Below are 24,359 nucleotides of genomic sequence, written 5' to 3'. Positions count from 1 at the left end.
ACTCATAAAAAAGGAGTTTTACTCATTAAAATTAGGAACTTAAATTATTGTACAACTTAAATTCAACTTTCCTACACAAAATAACAGACACTAATAACATATACAGGAACTGAAATTTAAGGTGGTGAACATAATATACAAAAGCCTAACATTTCTATTCTTCTAAAATCACATTTAGTCCCAGAAATAAGTATCATTTTTAAGAATACAATGGAATCTAATTAAATGTGCAAGCACAAATGAAGTGCAAAATTCTTCATTCGAATTCACATATTATGCAAGTGATCAAAATGCAACATTTGATATGATGAAACTGGCCTAGTACTGTAGGAAAATCCAAAACAGGAAAATGATGAGGGATCACTTCAAATGAATAGTCATTAATCACAATAACCACTAATCATCAGTATTCTCCACTTAAACTATGAATTTACCCTCCTGCTGAAATGGATTACTTTACTCATTACAGAAACTGTACCATACGCTTATTTTTTTTAAAAAGTAGTTCCAGGTCAGAACTTGCCGATCTAGTCCAGTAACAAAATAAAATAAAAACTCAGCTACGTAACCCTTTTCCAAAAGCATGTACAATTTTGAATCTGATTCAAAATAATGGCCTGTTAAAAGAATGCAACATCCTATTTCATTTTTAAAAAATTACTGATTTATTGTTGCAAGAAATAACTGGAAGTATAGGTGACTTACTATGACTTAATAAATGCTCTAACTTTAGGTCAATAAGGCAAACTACCTGAATTCTATTTATAAGAATTCTACGACATCCATGATACAGAACTACTTACTGAAATATTTGAAAATTTAGGCATTCCAACCTAACACTGAGTGTAGATTGTAATCAACAACCACCAGTGTAAACCATTAGAAGATTTAAATCCAGAAACTATCTATTTTCAGGGGAAGTGCAGCAGCATTGTTTTCATATTTAAAATAAAACTAGATAGATTAATAATTAGTGTGAGAGTTTAAAACATATTACTTTGATACTGGATATTTGTAAAGTTGCTGAATATAAATCCAACTCCAAACAATTACTGCAACCAAAGAATTGTAGTTGTCCATATTCTCAATTCAATGACACCATAATTGGCTAGACATAAAACTTACTGAAATAGCTATGAAATTATTGTACAAAACAGCTTAAATGAGCAAAATACCCCACAGGTACCATAAGATGGAGTTCTAAATATAGTACAGTTCTCGAATGATTACTTGGAAGCGAGAAAACATGTCTATTGGGCATTCAAGCTATATAAAAAAAAAGTTTGGCAGAACTAGGAATCCTCCCACATCAGCAAGTTTTGTTACCGGAAAATGTATAATCGCAAAACAAAATTTGCTATCAGAAAATATGAAGCTGCAAAAGAAAGTGAATGAAATTTGGAGAATTAATGATAGACCAAGTTTCCACTTCCTGGTGTTTAAAATGGTTTGTTGCACTACTATGTCATAGAAATTTTGAGAATATTGTGAACTGTGCCTTAATGGATTGTATTAAGTTGATGGTCATACATCGAAATTACATTCAATACATGCAAGAATAATAAATGGTTTATTTGAGGAAGATAATTTAAGAGTATTGCTTGTGTCAACAGAAGAATACAACAGAGCACATCAAGACACGTATACTAAATTAGTTTGTGTCTATGAAACTTGACAAGCTTTTTAAGAACATTATCAAATAATTGCAGATCACAGCCATAAATAAAACCAGAAAATGCTGGAAATACTCAGCAGGTCAGGGAGCATCTGTAAAGAGAAAAACAGAATTAACATTTCAGATCAAGAAAATTCCATCAACTATGCTAACTCTGTTCCTCTCCCAGCAGATACTGTTGTGTATGATCTGCTCAGTATTTCCATTTTATTTTTGTTTCAGATTTCTATTATTAGCAGGATTTTGATTTTGTATGAGCGAGACAGTGACAAACATGATCAGTCTGACAATCTGTTTTCGAAACTTAATTGACATGGAATACAACAATGCATGAAATTTGATACAAAGCCTTGACAGTATTTATCGAAACAACATCATTAGGGAGTAACAGCTTGATTTACAAGATAGAAATCTAATTACTTCCGTAATATGTGGTTGTATGAAAAAAGTAGTACAAATATAAAAAGTTTGAAATATACACAATAACAAAATAGCCCACAGCAGTGTTCAAGTCTTTTTTCGGGTAAGAGAATGCCATGGAAAACAAAGTAATATATAAAAGTTGAAATGGAGTCAAAACTCCACAACAAAATTTCAGTACTGAATCCATTCTGCTGCCCCCTCCTTACTCAACTTTAGTAGATCATGTGTATTTATTTTGAATCATAAAATCTCTTCACCCACCCTATCCTGTTAATCTTGCATTTCCCATGGCCAATCCACCTAACCAGCATATCTTTGGAATTTTGGAGGAAGCCACAGTACCCAGAGGAAACTCACACAGATATGGGGAGAATGTGCAAATTCCACACAGACAGTCACCTGAGGTGGAATTGAACCTGGGTTTCTGGCGCTCTGAGGTAGCAGTGCTAGCCACTGAGCCATTATGCCGCCTCTTTAAGAGGACTTACGGCATTTAACATGCCACATTTACAACAGTCACAGATAAGAGATTACAGTAAAGTACTTGACATAACACCAAGATCATCCAAGTGGTATTTCAAAAATGGCATGTATGTGTAAATAAAAGCCTGAACAATGATATGTTAATAATTCCAAAGTTACATTTGAACGCAACTCAGTAGGCTCAAATCAGCTGCAGCAACAACTACAGTAAAATCAAAATTACACTTGAAGAAAAATATTGTGTGAATGGAAGAACATAATCATAAGAGTTTATGTTCCTTTCTACAAGCCAAAATTTAGTAAAATTAAAAATCTAATGTCGCTGGACCAAAACCAAAAGACAATAGGCTAGGTATAGCCATACTGAATTTTGAAACAAATCAGGCTCATCACAGTTCCTTCTAAATTCTTGTTAAAAACCTTCAATTTTTTTTAGGGAAAAGCAACTATCTGTGAATCAGCAGGCAGATGCAAGATATGCTCATTAACATCAGCCAAATGCATATTCATAAAGATGTATATGATTAAACATAAAACAAAGTACAAAACATCAATGTTAGCTTTACCATTCTCATCAACAGCTAACAGCATAAGAACATAAATAGCGTACCCTGCATTTCTAAATTTTTGACTTCCAATTGTTTAGCCTGATGTAATTACTTTAAGAACATTATCAAGTCATGGATGTTTTCCTTCTATGCTAAATCAGTATCAGAACATGCTAAGAGTACTTCATTTTTGAATGTGCTTTAAACTAAAATCACATTAGGTCAAGACATATTTTAAATGAATGTTGGCGGCATTTGACATTGAAGGTCCCTACCTGATTTCTGTAGACGGGACACACGGACAGTTCCCAGCATGCCCATTTTCGAAAGGAACCCAGTGTCTGATGAGAGGAAGTCACTTGTGAAGTTTTGTTAAAATCTAAAAACGTTTTTTAAACTTACTGAGGTGACAAGTCCTACACGTATGTACGCAAGCTCTTCAGCACATCTATTTTCAAAAATAAGCAAAGGCCACAGAAGATAAAGCCTAATTCAAGCTGAGTGAAAATATAACAAGTTATTTAAATGGCAAAATTATTATTCAACATTTATACAAATATTGCATCACAGCATGGTTTTCCAGCACATTTACTATAAAAAGATTGACGAAAAACCTAGTGACAATCCAATAAGGTGTGGCATATTGACGTGATTCAACAATGTTTATTCATAAATGGCGCAATTGGCTTCTGATGGGACCATTTTCAAAAGGAGACCAGACTTTCACAAGAAGTGATCAGCTTTTGTCAAGATAAACAGACATAATGAAGTGCAACAAAGCACTGGCAAGCAGTGACATGGGAGGATTTCAAAAGTGTTAAACAAAACTTACACTACTTTGCTTTGCACTCAATGCTACCTACAACAGATATTCAAATATATTTCAACTAAATTCAAATGGTAATATTGTGCATAACCATTACCAGATAAACTGACTGAGGAAAAGTCTAAGGAACTTTAAACTTTTTTCAAATATTCTAAACTTTTATTGTAATTTTGAAGACTCAAGAGTGAAGGATTGGATTTTTTTAAAACACTAAAGGCAATGGGTATTTTGTGGCAACTATCACCTTAAACAGATTGCTGACTGACCTGTCAAAGCCTTTATTTCTTCTGCTCCAGATGTTAATAAATAGCCACCTTCCAACACCACTGAATTTTGTTACTTCACAAACACTTTTAGCTGGGAAGTGGTACAAAATAAGGTCACCAACTTCTGGGCCTTGGCCAATGTAATTCTATAATTAGCGAGTTTTGAGAAGATTTGTAGCTCAGGTCGAGGATCTGGAGGTAGCTTTGCTCGCTGAGCTAGAAATTTCATTTCCAGATGTTTCGTCCCACTACCAGGTAACATGTTCAACTGGCCTTAGGCGAAGCACTGCTGATAAGTCCTACTTTCTATTTATATGTTTGGGTTGGTGATGTCATTTCCTGTGGTGAAATCACTTCCTGTTCTTTTTCTCAGGGGGTGGTAGATGGGATCTAACTCGATGAGTTTGTTGATAAAGTTCCGGTTGGAATGCCATGCTTCTAGGAATTCTCGTGCGTGTCTCTGTTTGGCTTGTCCTAGGATGGATGTGTTGTCCCAGTCAAAGTGGTGTCCTTCCATTCGTATGTAAGGATACTAGTGAGAGGGGGTCATGTCATTTTGTGGCTAGTTGGTGCTCATGTATCCTGGTGGCTAGCTTTCTGCCTGTTTGTCCAATGTAATGTTTGTTAGAATCCTTGTACGGTATTTTGTAAATGGCATTAGTTTTGATTGTTGTCTGTTAGGGTTTTTCAAGTTGATTAGTTGCTGTTTTAGTGTGTTGGTGGGTTTGTGGGCAACCATGATGCCAAGGGGTCTGAGTAGTCTGGCAGTCATTTCAGAGATGTCTTTGATGTAGGGGAGAGTGGCTAGGGTTTCTGGACGTGTTTTGTCAGCTTGTTTGGATTATTGCTGAGAAATTGGTGGACTGTGTTCATTGGGTCCCCATTCTTTTTGAATACACGGTATAGGTGATTTTCCTCTGCTCTGCGTAGTTCCTCTGTGCTGCAGTTGTGTTGGCTCGTTGAAATAATGTTCTGATGCAACTTCGTTTGTGGATGATTGCTTCTGTACTTCAATATTTGGTCCATATGTGTAGTCTTCCTGTAGACGCTGGTTTGAAGTTCTCCATTGGCTGTTCTCTCTACTGTGACATCTAGGAATGGCAGTTTGTTGTTGCCAATGACTGCCAGTCTACTCAGACCCCTTGGCATATTGGTAACCCACAAACCCACCAACACACTAAAACAGCAACTAATCAACTTGCAAAAACTTATACAGACAACAAGCAAAACTAATGTCATTTACAAAATACCATGCAAGAACTCTAACAAACACGACACTGGACAAACAGGCAAAAAAAACTAACCACCAGGATACATGAGCACCAACTAGCCATAAAACGACATGACCCTCTCTCACTAGTATCCTTACATATGGATGAGGAAGGACACCACTTTGACTGGGACAACACATCCATCCTAGGACAATCCAAACCAAAGAGATGCACAATAATTCCTAGAAGCATGGCACTCCAACCGGAACTCTATCAACGCACACAGAGTTAGATCCCAGCTACCAGCCCCGAGAAGAAGAACAGGAAGAAGAACTTCACCCCAGGAAATGACATCACCAACCCAAAGAAATCCAAACATATAAACAGAAAGCAGGACTTAGCAGCAGTGCTTCGCCTGATGCCCACTGAAGATATTATCTAGTAGGGTGATGAAATATCTGGAAATGAATCTTCCAGCCCAGCGAGCAAACCTACATCCAGTTCTAGAATTCTCCAATTAGGTCTATAATTCACCCTTCAAGTGATGGTATGACTAAAGATAGGAGGAAGATATTTTGGAAAAAAATGAAGTTGTATCTTATCATGTTTCCTTTCTCCTATTTTAAATACAGTGGGAACTAATGGGGAGGTGATGGCATGATGGCAATGTCACTGGACTAGAGGCGCAGGTTATTCTTTAGGGATATGGATAGATCTCCCACCATGGCAGATGGTGAAATTTGAATTTAATAAAAATCTGGAATATAGAAAGCTAGCCTATTAGCAACCATGGAACCATTATAGATGGTTGTTTAAAAAAAAACACGGTTCACTCATGTCCTTTATAGGGAAGAAATCTGCTGTCCTTACCTAGTCTGGTCATGGTTGTTTCTCAACTTTACTCAATACAAGGGCAATTAGTGATGGGCAACAAATGCCAAATTTGCCAGCACACTTCCTGTGCAAGAATTAAGTTTTTAAAAATCTGAATGATTTAAAAATCTTTAGGGAAGGAATTACTTGGTCAATCACAATGCAACTCCATTGCCTACTGTGAGCTAACACAATGTATAACATCCAGGGAATAACCTTGCCGCGCTCTCATGTTTTTATATCAGAACTGAAAATATTCATTATTAGTGGCAAACTGTAGCAAAATGGTATCAAGTTGTGAAATCATTTTAAAACAGGAATGAGAATAAATGATCATTGCATTTTATATATCATCAAGTTCAAACTACAGTGAAATGTTTGGTCTCTGAAAGTAGGAACTCAAAGACACATATCAATAATAAAAATTGTTAGTTTATTGGATCCTACTTATTAAGAATGTTTTTCACTCATTGAACATAGAAACTAGCTCATGACATTGATGAGGTGCACTATACTCACTTGATTCTGCCACTGTGAAGATGATCAGTGACTAAGAGTTTAGCAGGTAGGTTTTACATCTTTGAATGCAATTTTGCTGTTCGATGGATTAATAAAGTCCATTTTAACTCATCCTATATTTTTCATCAATATTAAACTTACGTTAAACTCTTTGGGGACTCTGTTTAGGTAGCTTAGCAGTAACTGGGCTGTTAAATTATCTCACTAAGTACATCTCAGGCACAATGCTGAGACATCCAAAACTAATCAAAATCATTTCAATTAAGCACTGATGTCAGTCTTTAATGCACTCAGTCTTATTTGGCACAAGTCCAGCCTCTTTCAGCTAATTTCTCATACGTAGATTTCACCTACAGGAGGAACAGTGTTACTGACAGTGGGGGATAGAAAATACTGAAAAGATCAGTAAGGGAAAAAATAAACTTGACATGTAGAAATATAAAGATATATTCAAAATAATAGTCAAGAATGGAGGAAAGGAGGGATGAAAACAATGCAGCATAAAAGAAAATGTGTAACATATAAATACAATAAAACTTGTCCTCACTCAATGTTCGGTTAACTCTGCTGCTTGCCACAAACCATGCATTCCCAATTAAGTTTCAACAATGTTTCAAATCTTTTTACTTCTAACAACATCACTACTTCTTGTTGTACAGTAAACACCTCATAAGATTACACATCACAATGCAGATACTAGAATTTTGATTAAGAAAATCTGAAAATAGGAAAAGAATGGAACTTGAAATTAATGATTTGGGATGATTTCATCATGCTTTGCTTTTATGTACATAAATTCTGAGCACTTTCTAATTTAATCTAAATTATATTCCATGTAATTAAGTGCCAACAGTGCTTTAACAGACAACTAAAAACAAACACCTAAGCATACTTATATTGGAAACTCATTCCTCATTTGGAATTAGTTTTAAAAGCTGGAGATACACACATTAACTATTTGTTGAGGGATTCTTTTGTACATACAGACACATATTTACCGATATCTTCAGAGATAAACTATGAAACATGCTCACACCATCTGAATGAATATTACAGTAATTACTATCGAAAGATGAAACATTTTACTTTTAAACCATGAAATGCAGAAATAGTAGGAATGTTTGGCACAAATCCCTGAACCTGTTCTCAAAAGGTCAGGCGAAGTTGGAGAACAGGGAAGGCAGGGGCAAGTGGTAAATGCTAGATGAAACTGCTAATGCCTGCTCGATCATGTTTGAAATATACATTTTCTCCATTGGTGGCAGTGCAGCACTCCCTATTGGTGCAAGGATTGGAATGGAATCAGGGAACAATGGAAATCTGGAACACTCTCCTCAAAAATTCTGAATACTGATTAACTGAAAGCTACAAAGCTGAACTCAATTGAATTTTTGTTTAAAAGTAAGGCTATCTTGGGATATGGATGAATGATGGGTTTGAAAGACAGTTTGAATGGCTTATTCCTGTTCCTATATACAATATAGCTCAGTGTCAGGCAGGGGATCACTGCTTCTCAAGGTTGGTAAAAGGAAATTGCAAATACATTTTATGGTTCGTATCAGAGAGTAGTTAAATTAATAGAACTACTGGTAAACTGTGCTTCAGTCATTTTAATATAAAAAGTCGCTAGTGTCCAGGAGGACCATAGGGCTGCTCCCTCAATAGAGATGACTGCTAGCAAGTTTAACCGGAGGGTCACCATGCCTCAAGGGGCAAGGTTAAGAAGGCAGGACCTTTGCGGTGACCTTAGTCAGCATAGGAATCAAATCAACGCTGTTGGTGCCACTCAGTGTTGCCAACCAGCCATCCAACCGACTGAACTAACAGACCCCCAGATGTAAAATTGCACAGTCCCAAAAGATTACAGAACTGCTGTCTCATTACACTGACACAACTGGAGATGTATTTAATCTGAGGGTCGCCACACCTCAGATGAGCGAGTACGGTTGAGAAGGCAGGGCCTTAACATACAAACGTAGGAAATAGCATTAGGTTATTCGTCCCTTTGAGGCTGTTCTGCCATTCATTACGATCATGGTGATCGCCCAACTCAATGTCCTCTAGACGCAAGTGCGATATCTAACTCCCTTCTTGAGATCATATGATATTTTGGCCTGTGGTATGTGGTATCAAATTCCACGGGCTCACCACTCTCCAGCTGAAACCATTTCTCCTTACCCCAGTCCTAAATAGTTTATCCTTAAGACTGGTACCTCCAACTCTGGATTCACCTGCTATCAGAACATCCTTCTTGCATCTACCAGTCTCATAAACCTTCGCTGTAGCCCTTCAACAGCAAAACCATGTTGCCTGACCTGACCTGCTGTGCTTTTCCAATGCCACCCTTTTCAATGCTGATCTCCAGCATCTGCGGCCCTCATTTTCTCCTAGAGAAAAAAATAACCTTGCTCAGAGGAGGAGACTAAATGTACACAATATTCCATGAATGGTCTCACCAAGGCGCTGTACAATGGCAGCAAGACATCTCGCTGCACCTGAATTCTCTTGCAATGAAGGCCAATATTTCCTTTCTTCACTGCCTGCTGCACCTGCATGCTTACCTTCAGCAAATAGTGTACAAAGACACACAGGTCTCGTTGCACATTCTCCTATGTCAGGTCTTTCAGTCCTGCTTGCTTTTGCTACCAAAGTGGATAACCACACAGTTATCTACATTACACTCTATCCAGATTTACATGCCCTCTCACTCAGCTTGTCCAAATTACACTGAAGCATCTGTGCATCCTGCTCAAAGTTCACCCTCCCATCCAGCTTTGTCTCATCTGCAAATTTGGAGATATTATATTCAGTTCCCTCATCTAAAACACTAATATATACTGTGAACAGCTGGGGTCCTAGCACTAATCTTTGTAGCATCCCACTAGTTACCGCCTGCCATTCAAAAAAAGACCCATTCATTCGTCTTATCTGCCAACCAGTTTTCTATCCATCTCAATACACCTACCCCAATCCCATTGCTTTAATTTTACACACTTATTACTTCTGTAAGACTTTGTTGACACCGTCCTGAAAGTCCAAATAAACCACATCCACTGGGTCTACCAGTTACATCCTCAAAGAATTTCAGTACATTTGTAAATTTGATTCCTATTTTGTAAATCAGTGCCAATTCTGTCCAATCCTGGATCTAAGTACAACTGTAACACTTCCTAGCTAAAAGAGGTTGTAATAGAACAAAATTTAGAAAAATATTACCAACAAATAAAATCAATGCTTCTTTATATAAGACACATAAGGAATGATATATGGGACAAGAACTGTTTGATGTATCAAATACAAAGATATCATACAGAAAACAGACAAGTTAGAAGAAAATTCTAAGATTACATGTCACTATTCAAAATTAACTGGACTTACAAATTTTAGGATGTTATCAGATTATAATAAGTAGACAAATGTGTGCAATCTTTTACTAAGGAATATTTTAAACTGTAAAGAAAATGTTCACTGATTTGCTCCCAAGATCCAAAATCCTGATTTTTTTTTTGTGGAGGCACTTAGCAAAGCCTGACTACTTACCATTCTCAATTAAACCCAAAATAGTGTGGATTCTAGAAATCTAAAATTTAAACAAAGAGCTGAAAATAATCAGCAGGAATGCAAGTATCTGTGGACAGAGAAGCTGACTTATTTTTGCCAGCCAAGTATTGCTGTTTCTCAGAACATAAACAGCATGTTTCACTTGAAATGTTAATCTCTTCCAATTACATTCCTCAGTAATGAGATATCAGAGAGCCATTCCAGGTTATTTCTATGCACATTCTAATAATGACGCATACAACACCTCTTAAAGATATTTGGAAGTTGATTCTCTGGTCTGCAGAAAGGGTTCAACATTGGAAGACCAAAGAAAAGTAACTACAATCTTTAACAACATGACACTATCTTAAAAGATCATCAAAACAAGCAGTATAATGAGTTCAAGTAACAACAGAGTGAAAAACAAGAGAACAGAAGGGTGAAATTGAAAAAATGGGCTAAAATGTATCATAAAGGTGCATGTTGGACTATTGGAACATTCTTATTCCCCTAATATGCCATTTGAAATTCAATCAATCCGTGTAGATTTTCCGGTAAGTATACTGCTTTAATCCAAGTGTTAACCCAATACCAAGGCCCATTTAAAATTTCTGGATAGGATGGAGTCTATTCTTCTGGTCAGTTTCCACAAATCTTTATCCTTGTAAATATCCTGCTGTATTCTTTTAAATTATGTGGTGTAAAAGCTAAGCCTATCCCTTTGTTTCAAATGAATGCAAAAGAAAAGTTTGCATAACTTTCCTTCCAACTTCCCTTATTACGAAATGATTTGATCCTTAATAACGAAGGCTACACCTACCCCTCCACTATTGTCTCTATTCTTCCTGTAGACTTTATAATCTGATCTGTGAAGTTTCTAACCCTTACTGTCTTGCAGCCATGTTTCAGCAATGTCACATCCTCCAAGTTGAATGTGTGTCTGCAAATCTTTATTCCTCACACACTCCTATTTCTGTAAAGAATTTTTTTGGGTCACAACTCTCAAGTCTTTTAGTTTATAAGGCTTTTCTCACATGTTTTATTGTTCTCTCCTGATTAAATCACATCACATCGATTCATTTTCTCTATACCTGGAGTGTCAACCACACAGTTTCTAACTTACTTTATGCTCTTTCATTTTGTTTGTTTTAATCCATTATTTATACCACCTTTTTGAGCGAAGCTTTGATCCCAAAATTTATTTGTTTAAATTTATTGTGATTACTCTATTTATCTTTTCCTTCCCTCCCTGGACCATTTCCTTCTGTCTCATTAACTAGAACTCCTCTTTCCTATACCACATTTTCAGACAAAGGTTTATTTCCGTAATCTGTCTATCCTTATACCAATTTGCATGTGACACAGATCATAGTCAAGAGGTTATAACTCTTTCAAGTTCTTGCTCTAATTTAAAGCTTAAGTCTTGGTGTTCTCCAAACAGAAGGTTCTTTTGTCTATTTTTCCCCCATCTTTTTGGTTCCCATCTGCTACGGTATGCATTCTGGCTGTCCTTGTGACAGTTTTCATCCTTACCCTTTGGGAAACATGTACATTGTATTTTTTGATTCAAATCAGTTCATGCCTTTCCTTGCTCTCCATTTTGTCCTGGGATCTCCTTCTATGATCAAAGCCATGCTTTAAATTGAAACTTTTCTGCAAAGTGTGACTAAAGTTTGTGTTTACCTGAAAAATAGAATCTTAGTAGCTACTGTGAAATGGTGATATTTTCAGCGATGCAGTATTTTGAAGGCTAGAATCAAACGAGAATTAATAATAAATATAGCTGGTTTATAACCAGTCAAGAAATACAGGGGTAACTTTGTGTATTATCGTTGTGGTCTCCAACATTCAGATTGCGATTGACTGGCTAATTGCAGAGATTCAGACAGTCGATTTCACTGCATGCCCAGATTTCTTCACCACATATATCAACTGTCATGTCACTGCGTGACTTTGCTTCTGGACGCCATGCAGCCAGAGACAAGTGCATATTCTTGACAGGCTTTACATGCCAGTATGGTGCATTGTATTTCAGTTTGGTCAGGTGGACTAACATTATGGGGTGAAGTTAGTTTTATGATGGCAATGCCAATCAAAGTACAAGAGTTGTATGAGGAGCTGTTGTTTGAAGCCAGTATTTACAGAAATAGAAACACGGGAGGCTATGCAGTCCATCATATACATGCAGACCCTCTACAAGAGTAGCCAGCTAGCCCTGCTCCTCATTCTCTGTAGACCTAGTGTTTTTTCCTTCAGTTACATATTTAATAGGTGTATGCAAGAAAAACAAATGTGGGGAATGTGACACACCCACATCCAATATCAGAGCAACATTTGTTGACCAGGGGCCAGAAACAAAGTACAGCCATAGCAGTGACCTCCATGTTCCAACACTCAATGTTCCAGAGGCACAGGTCGAAAGGCCTACCAGTAGCACAATGATGTCACAAATTCCAAGATCAAGTAATAATGAGTAAGGGACCTGGATCACCAAAAAGAAATCAAAAATGTACAAATTCTACACAGAATGGAAAAGTGTATTTCTGCTCACAATTGGGAAGGGATAACCTTGAGGTATTATCACCAGACTATTAATCCAGGCAGCCAAGTAACGTTCTAGCAACCCAGCTTCTAGATTCTAACAATGACCATGAAACCACTGCCAATTGTCAGGAGAAATTAATCTGGTGCACTAACGCCCTTTAGGGAAAGAAATCGGTTACCCTTACCTGGACTGAACCACATGTGACTCCAGACCCTCAACAATGCTTTGAACAAAATTTTGAAAGCTCAACAGTAATTTTATTTTTCTAAATAAGCAGCAAAAGACAAGGCCAGCACTGAAACAACATTTCGCATTTACCATTTTCTGGAACAAGAAATCAATCACAGATGGTGAAGTGATTAAAAGAACGAAATTAAAGAGGGATTGTTGCCACTGATTCTTTATTCAAAGACTTTAGAACAAAGAAGAAATAATAACGGCAATCAAGAGCATGTTGCTCAGTTCTTTCGTAATAGCAGGATGAGTGGAATCATTGTCTGAAGTCATCTTTCAGGAACTACAATAGGACTTGAAGGACTATGAATGTTCTTAATGCAATTTGATAAATCCAATCTTAGGCCCACTGGCCCATCTGATCAAGGTCCTGTTGTCCCGAGATAACCTTTTTCACTGTCCACCACACCGCCAATTTTGGTGTCAATGCTAACTTCCTAACCATTCCTCCTCAATATGTCCATTAGAGAAGATGAAATATACAGGAAATATAATTTCTCAACAACCTGATGCAATGCTAGAAAAAGAAATGATTTTCCCAATAAAACTAGCTTTATCAAAACTAGCTAATTTCATTTAAAAGTGAAACTAATGTGTACAATATTTCTTTCACACAGGTACCAAAATTGCATCATAAACTAGCTGTGCCATTACTGAGTATCAAGCCCTCATCCATTACCACGTGATATTTTGCTTCAGACTTGAATTTGAAGTACACCCTGACATGCACAAGTATACTAATTGTACAATAATGAACTTCATTTGGCAGCCAAATAGAAAATTGACACATTTAAAGCATTCTCTCTCACTTATTCTAAAATCCTAGGAGCACTCATGATTATTTTGCAAATAATGTAATAAATTGAGCAAAAGTGACCACTGGAAAAAACAGCATCATGGATTAGTCATGACATACATGGATATGAATCATTTAATTCAGTTGGAGTGGCAATTAGGCAACATCACTGGCCAACTTAATGGGTTTAGCGAAGGTTTGGGAGAAGCCATACATAGCATGGCATTCAAAATATACAGTAATGCTCATTGGCATAGATGCATGTAAACAGGTAAGAGTAAGAATACTCCATCTTACATTCAACAATATATCCATGAAGTACAATTTAACAGAGTTTGAAAAAATGTTAATTCTTAGATGTGCTGTACTTAATTTGAATGATAATATGTTCAGAGCCATTCTCTGTGCAAACACTGTACAGCCCTCTGAGGAAAGAAAACACCACCTTCCTATAATGTTTCTTTCTTTTGGGGGCAAACCATACGACTTTGCTTCTCATATGTTAAAATGAAGGCTCACATAGCGTTATCTGAGTACCAATGAAAATTTGAGCGGAAAATGTGTTGCTGGAAAAGCGCAGCAGGTCAGGCCTGATGTGCTGCGCTTTTCCAGTAACACATTTTCAGCTCTGATCTCCAGTATCTGCAGTCCTCAACTTTCCCCTACCAGCGAAAATTTGCCAGGATGTCAGCAGATGACCAATGAGGGATCTTCTGCCTTCTCAACACATTAGGGCACAGGGTTTGTGCCTGTCATTTTAATAGCAACTAGCATGATACCTACTCTAATAATTATAATGAAAAATACATCTGAAATTTAACACAGAAAATGAGAAGCCAGGGTCTTATGATACTAGTGTCAGTGTTCATTGTTACTATTACTCTAAAACCAATAGCTTCCCTGGAGTCTGCACATATTCAGTTAAATACTGAAATCCAGAGATTGCTGTCAGTGATTTTCTAGTTGGCATACAATTAAGATCCTCCAACTTCGATCAAATGGAAATCAATGACTTGATGAAAACTTCCACTTAGCCACAGACTTGCCTAAAAACCAATGGAAAACTTTCATGATGTGTAAATGGACTTAACTGCATGCTAAATGTATTATTATTACTAAATAGTTTCTCAGTCCCTGAACTTCATTTATATTTTTTGAATGTCATGTTTCTTCATAAAAAATTACAAGTAGCTAATGGTATTAAACTTAGATACATCCTAACTTAGATATTTGCAAACTATTTACTTCACTATCTATAAAACTTAAAAATGTAAGAACTCTATGGTTTAAACAACATTCATCTCTTTTGTTAACTGAGGATGTGACAGAAACTGGCTATGGCAGGTGGAAGTGAAGAAAAGAGAAAAAAATGCAACTTTGATCAAGTCTGGGGTGGGGGTGAGACTGCTGTTGGAAAGACAGACGACATTTTTTTGTTTGGAAAATAAGAATAATTACAAATAATCCCTTGCCATCCTTATTCTTCTTGGTAGTGAATTGACAAGTACAAAAAATTTAAGGACACAACTTAATGTGATAGTCACCTGTGAAGTATTGCAGCATTCCTACGGAGAAAGCTCACCATCTGCTTTTCTTTGTTAGCATCTGAATCTCATTAAAATATGGTTCTTGATTACTTCGGTTTGCATGTCAAATTTATCCTTTCACAGGACGCAGAAGTTTCTGTCCCCCAGTTTGCTGCTTTACTTGGCTACCATAGCATGGCTTGTTAAATGACTGACTACTCAGATTGAAGCTAGAAAATATGCATTGATAGATCACTTGCAATATCAAGCTATTGTCTGTTGAAGTAGAAAGGCCAGTGAAGTATCATAGAATTCTAAACCAAAAGTGAGGCAAACATGTTGCTACAATATCTTATCTAAAATTAAAAATCACACAACACCAAGTTATAGTCCAACAGGTTTGTTTCGAAGCACTAGCTTTCGGAGCACTATTCCATCAGGTGGCACTCTAAAAGCTAGTGCTCCCAATTAAACATGTTGGACTACAACCTGATGTGTGATGTTTAACCTTGTCCACCCCGGTCCAACACCTGCACTTCCAGTCATATCTAAAATTAGTTATTTCTGATGCTCACCATTGTAAAAATTTCAGAAAATTATTCAGAACACTCCTATCAAGGTTTAGGTATATACAACACATGGACAAACTTAAATAGAGTAAACATATTCACATTCTGAAGTTCTGGACTTCTGGAATTATAACGCTATAAGTTACATGGCATAAAGATGTGAAACTAATTTTCAAGAAAGAAAAAATGCATTTGTAATTAACTGGATGCCTTCACAACGTAAGATTGGCAACTAGGGTAAGCTCTTCACTATCATCTCAGTTACTATTGCAATTTAAAGAAATGCAGCAGCCAATTTCACACAAGATCTCACATAAAACTGCAGTGCACTATATGAAAAATTAATCTGTCTCAGAAAATGTTTCTCGGACAACCATTAATTGGACAAGGGGAAAACACCCCTATTTGAATTGTGTCAATGGCTCTTCTGAGAATAAGGAGAGGGTCCAGATGAGGCCAATATACTGCATCCAAAAGTCAGCCCCTACAAAAATGCAGCATCCTCTCAATCATGCAATAAAATTGCCAAATGGATTCAGCAGTGAAGTCTTTGGATCGGAACTTGTATCCATAATCAAGTCAGAGATGTGAATACTATCACTAACCCTATGCTGAACTGCAAAACCATGAAATTAATCTAGAAATTAATCTTATAAATTATTCTGTATAGAAGCCTGACTGAAGCATATGGTTACCTTCAGAACTGTACAAATATGCCTTACTGACTCCAAGGTGAAAGTTTGAACTTTTGGATATCGTTACCTCACACATAACTGTGAACAACCTTCGGTGATCGAACTGACCAACAAAGAGACATAAATAAGCCTCGGAGGTAAATATGTGAACTTATTTGCTGATGGGGCTTTTGGAAAAGCCTTGACCTCAGAAAAGGAATGCTAAAATAACATTCTGCAATTATAACATTTGTCTCCAATATAAAAGCAAGGTCAATTTCCTGCGGTACTCCCCATTTGACAACATGCTGCAAATGTTGAATACTAGTCAGCCTCATGGACATTGTGCTATAAGACCATAGACACATTGGTTATTTTGAACAATTCCTTGAAGAAATTTATATTGCTCCACAAGTCCATAAATAGATCCCAATTACAGAATAAAAATAAAATCCACACCTTGTCAAGATTGGAAGCACTAGATTATTCATCTCTCCTATTGATTTTCTATGTCTTTGGTGGTGATTGACAGAACATGGCTAGTAATACAATTCCTTTTATTTGATATTACACACATTTGAAAGGGGAATCACATTCAAAAATGGCTGTCCTGATCAAACAGTCAGGTTTTGCTATTTGCCCGGAGAATGGTACAAATCTGTCCCCTTGGTGGGCCATCTGTTTCTCTTCATATGGATCAGAAACAATTTGTCAGGGAACTGTGTTAGTAATAAAAACAAAATAACTGTCAAGTACCAACTGGAGAAGATCATGTATCACCACCTCAAAAGTCTCAATTCGCTGATTTAACACTCAATAGAAAAATATTGTGTGTACAATGTTGCAGTTTTAGTCCTAGAATTCTTAACACTTTAAATATTTAAAAATAAAATTGGTTCATTTGTTGCACCATGCACTCCATTCCAAACTGCTGCATGGTTGTGCACCCGCACAGCTAGAGGGGACATTATTCAACACATTCATGATGGCACTCTTTAAACTGGGAGTCTTGCTATTAGCATTTCTACCAAAAAACAAAGGTTTTGTAAAAAGATAAATCAATATACACTTAATGGTAAGGTCCTGGAGTGTTGCTGAACAAAGAGACCTTGGAGTGCAGGCTCATTGCTCCTTGAAAATGGAGTCACAGCGAGATAGGATAGTGAAGAAGGCGTTTGCTATGCTTTCTTTTATTGGTCAGAATACGGAGTACAGGAGTTGGGAGGTCATGTTGCGGCTGTACAGGACATTGGTTAGGCCACTGTTGGAATACTGTGCGCAATTCTGGTCTCCTTCCTATCGGAAAGATGTTGTGAAACTTGAAAGGGTGCAGAAAAGATTTACAAGGATGTTGCCAGGGTTGGAAGATTTGAGCTATAGAGAGAGGCTGAACAGGCTGGGGCTGTTTTCCCTGAAGCTTCGGAGGTTAAGGGGTGACCTCATAGAGGTTTACAAAATTATGAGGGGCATGGATAGTGTAAATAGGCAAATTCCGTGGGGTCGGGGAGTCCAGAACTGGAGGGCATAGGCTTAGGGTGAGAGAGAAAAGATATAAAAGAGACCTAAGGGGCAACTATTTCACATAGACGGTAGTACGAGTATGGAATGAGTGGCCAGAGGAATGGTGGAGGCTACTACAATTGCAACATTTAGGAGGCATTTGGATGGGTATAGAAATAAGAAGGGTTTGGAGGGATATGGGTCAGATGGGATTAGATTGGGTTGGGATATCTGGTCGGCATGGACGGGTTGGACCGAAGAGTCTGTTTCCATGCTGTACATCTCTATCACTCTATCTAATTTGTAACTGATGTTTTAAAATAGTTTTTAACTAGTAAATGCCAATCATATCATGGAGGCAAAATGACTAGAAGAGTTCCAGAACCTAATGATGTAAACAAACAAAGCAACAATACTTGGGGCCTTTCAGAAATCAAAGTACTTTAGGGCAGTGAAGAGTTCAGTTAGATTCCACATGTTGGGTTGGATTTTACAGATTGCCATGGTCCACGCATCTTGGGTTTAAATACTCTGATGGAAACATACCCATAATCACAATAGCTGCATCAAAGCAATCTAATCCTAGAAAGAAGCCCCAAAGAGACTAGGCAATCTCATGGCCGACAACTCTCTATCCCAGTAGCACCAATCAAGATCTGGGGCTACAGGCAGATCTAGGATACTAGGTAAGCCTGGGTTATAAGGCAGGTTCAAGAGGTAGGATGAGGATAAAAACATGGGTTTGGCCAAATGGGTAGTGTTCCTCCAGTGGGCCCAAAGAGTTCTATAAGGGAGGTTCCCACCTTTTCCTAACACCAGCACGTGTAGCCAAAGCTTGCAGGCTTCCCACACAATGATCGTCTTCCCCTGCCTGCGGGTATAAGATTAATTGGGATGGAATGATGTGACATACTGATAAAATCAATGGTTGAGTACCCAAAGGCCCAGCCTAATGTTGAGAGACCACAGACTTAATTCCCAACATGACAGATGGGGGAAGCTTGAATTTAGGTAACAAAATATGGAATTGAAAGCTAGTCTCAGTCTTGTAATCATTATTTATTGTAAAAATATATCTTTTTCATTACTGTCCTTGAAGGAAGGGAATCTGCTGCCCTTACCTGGGCTGGCCTGCATGGGACTTCATACCAACAGCAATGTTATGACTTCGCTTAGCCTCTGAGTTCAAAGGCAATTAGAAATGGATAAGAAATACTGGGCCTTGCCAGCAACATTTACATTCCATGGAAGAATAAATAAAATAATTTTTTAAAAAAAGGTAAGTGGCCAATAATTGGCTACTTAAGGGCCTTAATATGCACAAGGATAAGCTCTGCAAAATTTGGGGCTTGGATGGCCACCTGCTGGAATTTACATGCTCCATCTCTTTTCAAACCCATCGATAGAGTGCATAAAATCCAGGCTATGGACTCACCAAATCCTTAACTTTTAAAATGATTATTTATTGTTGAGAAATGAGTCACACTGGCAAAGCTAGCAAATAGTATCCACTCCTAATGCTTCAAGTAGGTGATGAACAATCTTCTTGAACCAGTGTCATCCAAATTATTAAAATGCACTGCAACATTCTTAAGTAGAACGTTTCTGGATTTTTGGCATTGGCAAAATACATCCAAGTCAAGAGGATGAATAAATTGGAAGGTGGTATGTTTGCATGTACTTGCTGACCTTATCCTTTAGAAAGGGGAAGACTTTGGGCAAGAGGAGATGAGTTCTAATTCACTTCCTATCCCACTGAGATATGTTCACCATCTACAAGGCACAAGTCAAGAGTGTTATATAATACTCTCTAAGTGCCTTCATGAGTCCTCTTCTAACAACTCAAGATGATCAACAGCATTCAATGCAAAACAGCATCCCTGATCAGCATTCTAAAATCCATGGTAAACATTCATTCCCTCCACTAACAGTGCTCAGCAATTTGCCGAGGCTCCTTTAACAAAGTGTCCCAAACTTGTGACCGTCACCACTGAAGACAGGACAACAGACAGACAGGAATACCTCCAGCTGCAAGATCTCTTCTAAGGCACAAACCTTATAACTTGGAACTATATTTCTATGCCTTCACTATAGTGGAGTCAAAATCCTAGATAATAAAAAAAAATTGCTTTGCATAGTTTCTTTGAGTGTTTATGAACTGCTGCAAATGTGTTGCTGGTCAAAGCACAGCAGGCCAGGCAGCATCTCAGGAATAGAGAATTCGACGTTTCGAGCATAAGCCCTTCATCAGGAACTGTTTATGAACTGCACCTATCCAGTCTGATGGAGAGTGTTTCATCATAATCCTGACTTGTGCCTTCTACATGGTGGACAGTTTAGAGAGTCCAAGGCTGAGGAATGACCTTATAGACATTTCTAAAATCATGAGGGGCATGGATAGGGTAAATAGACAAGATATTTTCCCTAGGGTAAGGTAAACCATAACTAGAGGGTAATAGTTTAGGTCGGAGGGGGTGAGTTCTAAAACAGACCTAAGGGGCAACATTTTCATGCAGAGGGTGGTGTATCAGGAATGAGTTGCCAGAGGAAGTGGTGGAGGCTGGTACAATTATGACATTTAAAAGGCATCTAGATAGGTAGATGCTGGCAGATGGGACTAGATTAGGTTAGGATATCTGGTCAACATGGACGAATTGGACCAAAGGGTCTGTTTCTGTACTGTACATCTCTATGAATCTAGTTTGCCATTAAGGTGAAACTCTGCACAATAATTAGCTGGTAACGTAGTGTAGTAGGCATTTAGTTAACTCATTCAGTTGATTGCTTGGTCAACAGTGACACCTATGTTGATGGCAAAGGACTTGATAATGGTGTTGTGTTGTCAAGCCCCATAAGTGTTAATGTGCATGATGTAGTCGATTGCTTCTGGATATTAGATGGAACAAACTAAACTGACTGAAGACTCCTAAAGTAGAGTGTGTAATGCTGGAAAAGCAGAGCAGGTCAGGCAGCATCCGAGGAGCAGGAAAATCGACATTTTGGGCAAAAACCCTCTTAGATGTGATTGCGAAGATCACAGGTGGTGGAGAAAAAGGATCATCCATTTGATACTTGTACTGAAAATATTTAGAAATGAATCAGTCTGGTCTTCTGTAATCATGTGCTCGACAACACCATCATCTCTTTCCATTTGAATGCTTAATATTTCGCTACTCATGGTTAAGAGTGTTAAAGCTGAAAATGTGTTGCTGGAAAGGCGCAGCAGGTCAGGCAGCATCCAAGGAGCAGGAGAATCGACGTTTCGGGCATGAGCCCTTCTTCATGCCCGAAACGTCGATTCTCCTGTTCCTTGGATGCTGCCTGACCTGCTGCACCTTTCCAGCAACACATTTTCAGCTCTGATCTCCAGCATCTGCAGTCCTCACTTTCTCCTAAGAGTGCTAAAGTCCTGGTATGTTACTTGTTTAATCACTCAGCTCTGGCCATATCATGCTGCTTTAGTTCTGGCACAAACGTAATCCTGTGCTGAAGAATCACCGAGACGGCACCTCATTTCAGATGCATCACTTCTTCCATTACTTTATAAACCTTCAGACGATAGGTCATCAACAACAATAATGTAATGTTAAATAATAATCCTTAGACAACCAAATACTTCTTTCTCCCCAACAGGCACAGACCAGCATCACTAAGTCACCAGGTTCCAAACTCTTTACTTTGGTTTTGTAAACTGAGGAATAGCAAAGCCTACACACTTTTTCCATAGCTGTGGAATAAAATGAAAAACCCTGAATTGTTAGGTTGTATCCAAAACTAGCTGGTTCTACAATGTCATTGGTAATAGCTGAAGAGCATTTTCATTGTAAAAGCTTCTGGTCAGGAAAGACCAGTGTTTTTTCCATTACTTCTTTACAACACAAGCAGAGGTACAAATCCACAGATATTGATAGCCTTTGGGTACCTTGCTGAGCAATTTTTCATGTGGAGGTTACTGTAGATTTACTTAACAATACAAAAATCAAAATAGAACCCATTTCTGGCTCACACTGCATCAACGCTCAGAAGAATGAAAGATTAGATAATGATCAGTTGTGAATGTCTCAACCCAGACTCTCTCCTCCTCAGCACAATGCTACTGGGTTTGCTTTTATAATCTTCTTTACTATCTGGTCAAAAATCAACAAATTTAGTATAGATCATGGATTAAAACTAGAATTCTCTTGGTCCCTCGACATGGATCAACAGTACATCACAGGAATCAGGAGATGTACAGCTCTAATTTTAGTTGAATATCCTCAGGAGCAAGAATCCTGCCAAAATTGTCTTTTGTTGGTTTAGGTTACAGGAGGTAATTGGACCATCACTCCTTCTTATCTATATAAACTTGGTCAAACCAGTCACAGATCTGGGAATGAATCTGGGGCTTTTATTCCCCCCCCCCCATATAAATCATTGAGACATTTCAGCGCATTTACTAATAGTTTAGAAGTTCGGATTAAATGGGATATGGTATGCAAGACTCCCTTTTTAAAGCAGTAAAAATAAAACTCAGAATTAAAAAAAACATTTCTTACCATAAGGAGTCCTTCCTGCCAATGGATTTATTAGTGGGGTGGGATTGCCACTTCCTTCCCTTCTGGTTCTATCTGCTAGTACTGGAAATTCTGAGAGATCTAACCCTGTAACATTTTCACTTCCATCTAAAAAAACACAAAACAAATTCAACAGAATTGATTTAAAAGAAGTGAAAGGTTCACAGGTTAACTAAAAGATCTCAAAAAGTCTTGTTTTAAATATACCTAATCACATTTATCTTAGTGCAGCATGCTTTAAATACAAATAATATTGGTGCACCACTCATAGCCTAAAATGCATTGAAACAAATTAAAACTAGACTTGATGGCAGGCACAGCCACAATACTAGTCAGTGTATTGATGAAGATGCATATGGCAGCAACTATTAAGGCTACTGGCTTCAGTTGTCACATGGAAATTAACCAATCTGTGGATTCCAATCACTTACAAAAATCCATAAAATTTACATGCAACTGTAATTTGACCCATTCCTTCACTATAACTAAGCGTCTCTAATTATAATAGATAATTTATTGGTTACGCACCATGATCAAGCATGGGTAAAGACTCACATTAATAAAAGTTGCAAAGAAGAAACACTCATTTTCTGTTGGTTCAACCACAGAAAAACAAAATGAAGTATGTCTGGCATGTTCTCTCCTCAGTTTTTGACCAATTTAGGAGGGCAAGTATTTAAATAGGCATTAAATCAGTAGTAAGTACATGCAAGAGGCCTAATATTCATTTAAGAATGGATTGGTATGTCATCACACATACTTAAGAAACCCTTAACAGCGAGAGCTATAACCACCTCAAATTTTTGCCTTCTTGCCCCTATTTCACCAGTGGAAAACACAAATCTAGAAAATTTTTGAATAATTTTGCAACACGAAGATCAAGATATGAAATTACATAGCTAATGGTCATTTGCAGCATTCCAGAATTACATGTCCTATAATTAACCACCACAAATTATTGTTTGTGTACTAATTCATGGAATTTAAAAGTGTAATTCAATTAAACCTATTCCTATATAGGAGTCAAAAACAAAGTTAAAAATCACAACACCAGGTTATGGTCCAACAGGTTTAACTGGAAGCACACGAGCTTTCGGAGCGTCGCTTCTTCATCAGGTGGTCATCCTCTGGACCCATGGCGAGCAGTCACTGATAAAACTACACAATGACATCAACAAGTTTCATCCCACCATCAAACTCACCATGGACTACTCTCGACTCTCTGTCTCATTCTTGGACACATGCATCTCCATCAAGGATGGACACCTCAGCACCACACTCTACTGCAAACCCACAGACAACCTCACAATGCTACACTTCTCCAGCTTCCACCCAAAACATATTAAAACAGCTATCCCCTATGGACAAGCCTGACACATACACTGGATCTGCTCAGATGAGGAGGAACGTGACGGACACCTGGAAGACTAAAACAAGGCCTACTGAAAAGCAAAATTTTGGCAATGAAACTAAAAAGATAAAAACTGTACCTGTGCCATTGAAAATGTTACTTGAAAGTGAATTATTAATCCCAAAAGCCTGATTCCTGTTCATCCCAAAACCGGACATACTGCAAAACAAAAGTCAATTATTAAAAT

At 37.7% G+C, this 24,359-nt stretch overlaps 1 protein-coding gene across 5 annotated transcripts in view; it reads right to left on the bottom strand.

Annotated features, from left to right (window-relative positions):
* cnot2 (CCR4-NOT transcription complex, subunit 2) overlaps positions 1 to 24,359 on the bottom strand; it is a 144,389-nt gene that overhangs the window by 24,412 nt on the left and 95,618 nt on the right. For 4 of the 5 annotated variants that reach the window (XM_060839734.1, XM_060839735.1, XM_060839737.1 and 1 more), the window contains 3 exons: positions 24,252 to 24,331; positions 22,744 to 22,869; positions 3,405 to 3,470 (listed from right to left, as the gene is read on the bottom strand). In XM_060839734.1, coding sequence (XP_060695717.1) covers positions 3,405 to 3,470; positions 22,744 to 22,869; positions 24,252 to 24,331 — 272 coding nt within the window. The remainder of the gene's footprint in view (positions 1 to 3,404; positions 3,471 to 22,743; positions 22,870 to 24,251; positions 24,332 to 24,359) is intronic. The other variant, XM_060839736.1, reaches the window with a different exon arrangement.

This window comes from Hemiscyllium ocellatum, chromosome 19 (genome assembly GCF_020745735.1).
Source record: "Hemiscyllium ocellatum isolate sHemOce1 chromosome 19, sHemOce1.pat.X.cur, whole genome shotgun sequence".
NCBI classification, from domain to species: domain Eukaryota; kingdom Metazoa; phylum Chordata; class Chondrichthyes; order Orectolobiformes; family Hemiscylliidae; genus Hemiscyllium; species Hemiscyllium ocellatum.
This window is presented reverse-complemented; position numbering and strand designations above follow the sequence as displayed.